This window comes from Sinocyclocheilus rhinocerous, unplaced genomic scaffold, assembly GCF_001515625.1.
Source record: "Sinocyclocheilus rhinocerous isolate Xijiao unplaced genomic scaffold, SAMN03320098_v1.1 scaffold1625, whole genome shotgun sequence".
Classification (NCBI taxonomy): Eukaryota; Metazoa; Chordata; class Actinopteri; order Cypriniformes; family Cyprinidae; genus Sinocyclocheilus; species Sinocyclocheilus rhinocerous.
Window position 1 is genome coordinate 74471 of NW_015655987.1, and position 8890 is coordinate 83360.

At 35.8% G+C, this 8890-nt stretch overlaps 1 protein-coding gene and 1 long non-coding RNA gene across 4 annotated transcripts in view; one reads left to right on the forward strand and one right to left on the reverse strand.

Moving 5' to 3' along the window:
- The window catches only part of LOC107718933 (protein shisa-6 homolog), an 82350-nt gene that overhangs the window by 69049 nt on the left and 4411 nt on the right, over positions 1-8890 (forward strand). For 2 of the 3 annotated variants that reach the window (XM_016526175.1, XM_016526176.1), the window contains exons 5-6: positions 1228-1248; positions 2570-2695. In XM_016526175.1, the coding sequence (XP_016381661.1) occupies positions 2581-2695 (115 nt within the window). In that variant the 5' untranslated portion in view covers positions 1228-1248; positions 2570-2580. The remainder of the gene's footprint in view (positions 1-1227; positions 1249-2569; positions 2696-8890) is intronic. The other variant, XM_016526177.1, reaches the window with a different exon arrangement.
- The window catches only part of LOC107718934 (uncharacterized), a 27313-nt gene continuing 23638 nt past the window's right edge, over positions 5216-8890 (reverse strand). The window contains exon 4 of the long non-coding RNA XR_001637474.1: positions 5216-5304. This is a non-coding gene — a long non-coding RNA (uncharacterized LOC107718934). The remainder of the gene's footprint in view (positions 5305-8890) is intronic.

Consider the following 8890-nt stretch of genomic DNA (forward strand, 5'->3'; position numbering starts at 1 on the left):
TCACAAAAAAAAAAAAAAACAGTTAATATCAGCTCACTGCATTAATAATATTCTGTGTCAACTCCACCAGAGGTCCCTGACTAAGAATTTTGATTGTGATCTTTTTTTTCTGGTGAAAGAAATACATGAATGAAAAGGAAGCCAAAATATTAAATGCCATGGATGAATATTTACTGACTAATCCACTATTTTATAGAGGAGAGTTAAAAAGAGAGGTTTTACCTGGGATTTGGAGCCAAATTACATGGAGGAAAAATGACTTCAGAAAGATTGCAGCATCGTTGTGTTACTTTTACACAGAGATTGGTACGTCTATTAGTAAAATCTGTCGACTTTAGTAATCTTTCTTGCATTATATGCCAGTGGTGATAGTTCAAAAATGGGGGAAAAGCACTTTTCATGTTGTTTTTCCCAAAGTTTGCATGCCTGTTACTCAAGTAGTATTAAAGATATCTTAATATCCTTTTAGATTTTAGTTCTTAACAAAGATTTCTTTTGTAATCTTCATTTTTAAGGCCCAGTATGGTTCAGTCCCAGAGATATGGGGATCTCAGTGTGGCTCCAGGAGTAAATTGTACATGTTTTCAGTTGTCAAAAACCTAATGTGGTCCCTTTGCATACGGCTTTTCTTTTAAAGAGGAGTGTCTGAACAAATAATGTTAAAACTAGAAATGTATCTCATTTCTTTCTGTCAAAACAACTGCATAGAACGTAACTGTCTGAGAGCCAAAAATATATTTTTATTCCAAAATTTGCATGTCTGTACTGCAAGCAGTGTTAAAGATATCTTAATAAACTTTTAGATTTTGGTTCTTGTCAAACTTTTCTTTTGGTATCTTCATTTTTTAAGTCCTATATGGTTCAATCCCAATGTGTCTTCATGTGCAAATTGTTAAATTTCACCAATTTTCAATGGTCGAAAACCAATTACTTTGTGGGTCACTTTTAATTCAGCTGATACTTATTATATTTGACAAAATTGTCATTTTGGATGCCCTCTACAAAATAGTGGATTACTCAGTATATTCATCCATGACATTTAATATGTTGGCTTTCATCACTATGCTTGTCTTTCTTCAGAAAATAATATCAACAAAATCAAAAATTTTAGGCAGGGAAGTTTCTAAATTGATTTGACATGGAGTGACCCTGCAGTATGTCACACGGTGAATCAAAAGCATGCAAAAGAAAGTTACTGATTTTGTTTTTCTCACTTGGGTTTGTTAGGACACCGAATAGTGTACTACGGTAAGCAGTACACATGTTGTCCATGTGTATAATCTCTCATTTCTTTGATGTCTGTGAATGTAGGGTTGACTCTGTATGTGTGCAGTCTCTCTCTCTCTCTCTCTCTCTCTCTCTCTCTGTTGGTCTCTGTTTGTGTTAAGTCTCTCTGTGCTTATCTCTGTTGGTCTCTACACTACAAAAATATTATTTTCTTACCTATTTTTTTTTTGTCTCTTGTTGTCTAGTGCAAATATCTAAACACTCTTAAATCAAGATACATTTACATAAGATGCTAAATTACTTAAGGTATTAAGTCTTGTTTTCTGAAAAAATATATCAGAATGAAATAAGTTTATATGTAAAACAAAATGTAAATACCTGCCAATGGGGTCAGAAAAACAAACTTAATTCAAAGGGGAAACAAGTGTATTTTTCTGACCCCATTGGCAGATATTTGTTATTGATTTAAGAATAAAGTTATTTAATTATGATAGTTTTATACTTTATATCTTACGTCATTATATCTTCATTTAAAAGAATACCATACAGCCCATCCAAGATGTTAGTGAGTGTATTTTTTCATCAGATTTGTAGAAATGTAGCATTACATGGATGCATTAAATGAAATGTAACATTAAATGTAGCATTACACGCAGCTTTTCACTTCACAAGGCATTAACTGATGGGCTGGAGTGGTGTGGATTACTTGTGGATTATTGTGATGTTTTTATCAGCTGTTTGGACTCTCATTCTGACGGCACCCATTCACTGCAGAGGATCCATTGGTGAGCAAGTGATGGGATGCTACATTTCTACAAATCTGTTCCCATGTAGAAACAAACCTGAGGCTGAGTACATTTTCAACATATTGTCATTTTTGGGTGACCTAATCCTATAAGAAAGTTTAGAACTTTTACCAGAAAACAAAACAAAAACACTGAGTAAGAAAATCATTTTTTGCAGTGTATATGCGGTCTGGTATATGTGCGCCTATGTAATGTCATATATGCAAGTCTAGAAACACAAGCCTTTGAAAATAGCCTGCAAATCCCATGCCTGGCAGTTCCTGGTCCCATGAGCACACAGTTAAAATGAGGGAACGGCATTCCCAACAAGTGTTTTACTGGCTGAGTAGTTGCCTGGACCTACACTCACCCTCATTAAACAAGTTCTTCAAAAATGATTCCAGCACACACACACACACACACATACACACACACACTCTCAGACAGATGCCACGGTGGCCTGAACACACTGAGCTGGAACTGCTTTCTCTTGTATGGGATGTGTTTCATCTTTGTCTCTCTCTCTCTCTGCCTCTTTTTTCCTTTCTGCCCTGCAGAGAAGCCGAGAATGAACAACATCCTGACATCCCAGACAGAGCCGTACGACCTGTCGTTCTCCCGGTCCTTCCAGAACCTCACGCACCTCCCACCGTCCTACGAGATGGCCGTGAAAGTAGACTTAAGTACATACTCTTCCCTTCATTATTGTCCATCCTGTATGAGAGACGAGAGCGAGATTCATACTTTTCATAAATTTATGTGCAGAATTTACATGAAAAATTTATAAGAATCGTATAAGATGGATTCACAATAGTAAATGTTTTTGGAAAAAGTCTCTTCTGCTCACCAAGGCTGCGTTTATTTACAGTAAAAACAGTAATATTGTGAAATATTATTGCAATTCAAAATAACTATTTTTTTTATTTGAATACATTTTAAAATGTAATTTATTTCTTTGGTGCAAAGCTGAATTTTCAGCATCATTACTCCAGTCTTCAGTGTCACATGTTCCTTCAGAAGCAGTTTTTGCTGCTTTAAATGTTTGGATACCGTGATACAACATTTTCAGGATGATGAAAAGAAAGTTCAATGAACAGCATTTATTTGAAATCTTATGGAACATTATAAATGTCTGTAAATGTTTTGTAACATTAAAAGTTAGACAGTGAGTATACAAAATATATATTCATACAAATTGTCTAATTGGATGCTTGTTCAAAGAAATATTGCATGATCATTTATGCACGTTTTCAGGTAGAACATATACAAATCTTTTTCAGTTGTAGTATTTCTCTTTTATATGAGCTGCAGTTGCTCAAAAGTTGCTGTTTCTTTCCTCTGGACAGGGAGAAATAAAAAGAGACACAATAATTGTCATACAGCAAGAGCACAGAGCTAAAAAATTAATATGATCTTGGGACAGATGCATTAACTTAATCAAAAGTGACAGTTCTAATCACATAAAAAATGTTCTATTTCAAATAAACGCTGTTCTTTTGAACTTTCTATTCATCATAGAATCCTGAAAAATCCAATGAAAACTGTTTTCAACATTGATAATCAGAAATGTTTCTTGAGCAGCAAATCAGCATATTAAATGATTTCTGAAGGATCATGTGACACTGAAGACTGGAGTAATGATGCTGAAAATGCAGCTTTGTTCACAGAAATAAATCATATTTTAACAAATATTGAAATAGAAAACAGTTTAAATTGTAATAAACTAAATTGTAATAAATAATATTATTATTTTACTGTATTTTTAATCAAAAATATGCAGCCTTGATGAGCAGAAGAGACTTGAAAAACATCTTTTGACCCCATATTTTGACAGCAGCACACATCACAAGATCTCAGTGGGCAATCCAAAGGTTGTAGGCTTAAACTCTTTGGAGGTTGTTTCTTAAATTAGAAAGTTTGTGTGATCTGCTGTCACTTCAGTGCCCTTGCGCAGGACGCTCATCCCCACAGGGACTGCGACTATAATACATGCACTGTGGATAAAAGCACCTGCTAAATGAAAAATAACCAGCCAACTGGCTTTCATTAAATGCAAAGGGCAGGATAAATGAAACATGAAAGTATTGACATGCTGCGTTAACATATTCCAGAGCTATTATGATCAGATGGACGGCACTACAGCTCTTAAATCAATGACATTCAACACAGAATGAAGAAAATTACAAGATTGAAAACCAAGAGGAATTAATAATGAAGTTTTAAATGGACACTGATCTCAAAAGCAAACTTACCATGAATTAAGTGCAAGAAATAAACTTGCCATGACTTACAGACTATAAAAATCACAAAAAGACAAGTTAGACATTAGACATAGACCTGTTATAGACATGTTGGAGCATTAATATTGATTTTCTTTGCTGTGGGATGTAAAATAATGGTGCTTCTGGTGTCTTAAATCACAAGGCCAGTTTGTAGTGCTGTTTGAGTAATTTAGGGCTTCACCTGCTGTGAGCCGACCGGAGAGTAATGACCAGTAATGGAGAACAATTAGTCAGGTTTTTAATAGGGAGACGGGTCACAAAGCAGGGAGAGAAAGAGAATATGCAATGCTTATAGGTTTAACTCTATAATTCCTACTGTATCATATTTGATACACACATTTCTAAGGTCTCTAAATGATAAACATGATGAAACATTGCTGAAAAACCCGTCGCACACAATCTGCTACATGCCTTCTGTCGTCTGATTTATAGTTTTAGCAAGCAAAAAGTGTTTTAATATAATTGTACAAACATCCACCTTCAGCTCGTGCTTCACGTGTCATTTTGCTGTGTGTCTTTACTGATTTTTATAAAGTAAACTTAAGAATAACATCAATATTGTTAGTAATAGTTCAGGATGAACACATACTGGACTTGATTATTCAAACATCAGTTTTTATAAAAATCATGTTAAAATATAAAATATGATCATCATCAGACTTCAGAGGAATGTTTATTTGTTCATCTCTCAGTCATCATTGCAGTGCATTGCATTATATCTTTTGAAAAATGCAATGCAATACAATGATACGAGCCAAAGATACAATACGGACTACAAGCCCCCACCGCGGACCTGTGACAGCACTATCTCCTTGCTGAACGAGCTGAACGCCTTCTTCGCTCGCTTTGAGGCACAAAACAGCACCACTGCACAGAAGACTCCACCTCCTCCCGGCGACCAGGTGATGACGCTGTCCCCCATCACTGTGTGGTATGGCGCCTGCAACGCGTCCTGCCGCAAGACACTTCAATGCATAGTGAGAGCAGCTGAGAAGATCGTTGGTGCCTCTCTCCCCTCCCTCCAGGACATTTACAACACCCGTCGCACCCGAAAAGCCCTCTGCATTGTTGCAGGTGATCCCACCCACCCGACACAGCTTCTTCAGTCTGCTGCCATCAGGGAGGAGACTGCAGAGTCTCCAGGCCAGGACCAGCAGACTGAAGGACAGCTTCATCCATCAGGCAGTCAGGAAGCTGAACTCCCTCCCGACCTTGCCCCCAGGTCCTTCCACTCACCCCTCCCACTAACACACTGTGACCTGCACCAGTCACTTTGTGCAGCATTGGTCTGCTCACTACCTCATTCAGCATTGAACTGACCACATTCAACTACCTCTACTGACAGTTTAAATAAAGAACTGCTCTCTGAGCTTTTTTGTCACTTTAATCAGACTGAATAAGCTCTTTTGCACTACACTCATTATATCTGCACTGTTTGTTTACTTCACTGGATTGCACTTTATCTGCCATGTGCCTTGTGCTGCTTTATTTATATGTTTTTACATGTCCTTATTTGTATATTTGTATAGTTGTATTTTATATATATATATTTAATCTGTATTTATCTGTATTTTTACGTTCTACTGTGTTATCTGTATGCACCAAGGGTCTGAGAGTAACGCAATTTCAATTATCTGTATGTATGTGCTGTGCATGTGGAAGAATTGACAATAAAGCAGACTTTGACTTTGATGACTGAGAGATGATCATAAAAACTATCATCTTACTAAGATATATTATTGGGAAATATAGAGTGACTGATATTTATTTATTTATTTTCAGGCTCTACAGGTAATTTTGATTAATATGCAAAATTAGCTTTAACTATTAAAAATTTCAAACAGCATTTACAGGGGAACAACTGGCTTTTAATAAATAAACATTAAATTACATTCTCAAAGATTGAGAAAGCAAAAAAGACATTTATTTAGCATGATAAATAAGAGAAAGACAATAAAAAGGTTGCTCCCTTTGGCTCATATTGTAGCTGACCTGAGAGATTAGCATTCATCCTCCTCTTGTGATGGGACGTCCAGTGGACTTCATCCCGGATGGCCAGTAGCTCATATTGGACATCTGTGGCATTAGATTGCATTACTGCATGCTGATCTGAAGCCGTCGTATCTGAGCGGATAATTGAGCTCTGGGGTCCGGAGTGACCGTTGGCCCGTAGGCAGTTCACCTGACATTTTCACGTCTAATGTCATGCCCTCACATCGGCGTCTGCCAGAAGCCTGCGCTGTCAGTGATGGTAATTCTGAACTACACCAGCCGGCCAGCTATCGGATCCTGTCTTCATTAGCTCCAAGATAAACAGTTCAGTGGAGAATCGATAGCTGGTCTCATACTGAACGCTCACAAACACATTCATCTGCAGCTGCAGTCTCTGTCCACTGCTGCTCAGGAAGGAAATGATGTCATCGATTTTGGGGAAGCGACTTAAAAACTGGAGCTTGTCATCAGTTCAAGTAGTTACAACTTTTAGAAAAGTAGTTAGCTACACTACAAGCTAGCAAAAAAGTTGTTAAATGTATTGATTTCGTTTTTAGACAAGTTTTTTTTTTCACATTAGAGTTAGAAGTTAATATACTTAATCTTTAGTGTGATGAATGAACCTTTCTTGAGTCCAAATTTGATTGGACTGCCAAAACTTAAAACATTTTAACACAAAATTCAGCTGTGAGATAAAAGCATATAGATCAGATATTAATATAGATAAGATTAATTATAGATTGTTATAATGATATATATATATATATATATAATCATATTATATTTTAGTATAGTAAAATAATAATATAATATCAATAATAATAATAAAAATAATAATTGCATTTTACAGTGTATAATTACAATAGTAATATTTTTTTATATTTTATTTAGTAATAATAATAGTAAAATTATTATTATTATTATGATTATCATCATCATTATAATCATCAAGGATAGCATCCCAAACACCTGCTTCATGAGTAACTAAAGAAAAAAACTAGAGCAGCATCTCAGGAGAAATGCCCTCTTCTTGAGTTCATCTGCTCCTTAACACACTCTACACATCCCACATAAACACACACACACACACACACACACACACGTATCCCTGATCCGGAGAGACTCATAATAGCAGCATCGACTCCCGACTTTGTGTTTCCTGAGCCATTGTTGAGAAAAACAAGAAAAAGATTAACAGAGCGATAAAAACTGAGAAAGTGAGGAAACAAAGACATAAAAACACAATTTAGTGCCGCATTTTTCCGTCAGCAAAATAGTTTCTGCTGGACTTGTAGCTTTGGCATCAGTTGCATTTTTTTTCTTCCAAACTCGAAGTAATAAAATTCAACTCAGGACAGACTTTTGTTCTTATCAGTCAGAGTTTGTTCTGTGTTTGTTTTCTGCTTATTTGACTCTGATCCAGTGTTATTTTAGTATACTTAATATAGTATAATAGTATTTATTATTTATTTATTTGTTTATTAGTTTACATTTGTATATTTTCCATTTTCATTTTAAGTATCTTTGTCGTGTGTTTCTGTTGTTTTCATTAGTTTTTGTTCTTGTTCAATATAGATTTTTTTTATTTATTTCAGTTTTTTTATTTAAAATGTTATTTGTGTGTGTGTTTTTTAGTACTTAAACTAAACTGCATTTCTAAATTGGACATGTTAACAGAAATAAAACGTTTTTATATTTGATTTTATTTCAGTGAATGTCCATTTTATTTCAACTATCACAAATGATTTTCAGCAGTTGTGTTGTGTTTTTGTTGTTTTTGTATATATACTGTATATATATATATATACTGTATATATATATATATATATACAGGGCCTAAAATTAACACTCGCCAAGCGTCAAATGCGAGTAAAAATCGGCTTTGGCGAGTGTATGAAACTGTGTCAGTCGCCAGATGGCCGGTAACATTTGTATAAATGTTGCGCAATGTTGTGAGAACATAAACGTGAACAAATATGAACGACGCTCTGTACAGTTAACAGGTCAGTGCTGCTTCATCACAAAAGTTTAAGCCTTTGCAATGTAAATATTCAAGAGCTAGAACACATGAAAGTGTGGGAAGTTTAAACATCCGAAGCCCCGGCCTGAAAGCCACGTCTTGAGCTCTGCTTCCTTCCTGCGCTTGAACGGACTAGTTCACACAAAATTATGTCAAAAATGCCCGTCTCTGTGAGCATCCTAGTAAAGTAGTTGGTTCTTAAGTGAACATGAACAGCTGAGAAAGAAACCGAACACGAACTGCGCACGACGCAATGTGTTACAACAGTAGAACCCATTATAATCAGTGATAATGTCTACACAGGATGCGGCGCGACACGACAAATCCCTGAAAGTAAACGGATTCCCCGTTCTATTTCTGAAATAGTCCAAGCAACGGCCGCTTTGTCGCATCCAGTGTTGACAACTTCAAGCTGCTGCGGTGTAGACATGGTGTTAAAGTGATAGACTCAGAATTCCAATAAACCTGCTGTTGTCTGCGTTTTTAATGTTGATCAAAGAAAATAGGACAAAGAAAAAAAAACAATCACTCACTGCTCTTGAACTTTAAAAAAGATATAAAGACTATAGTGTTATTTGATTAGC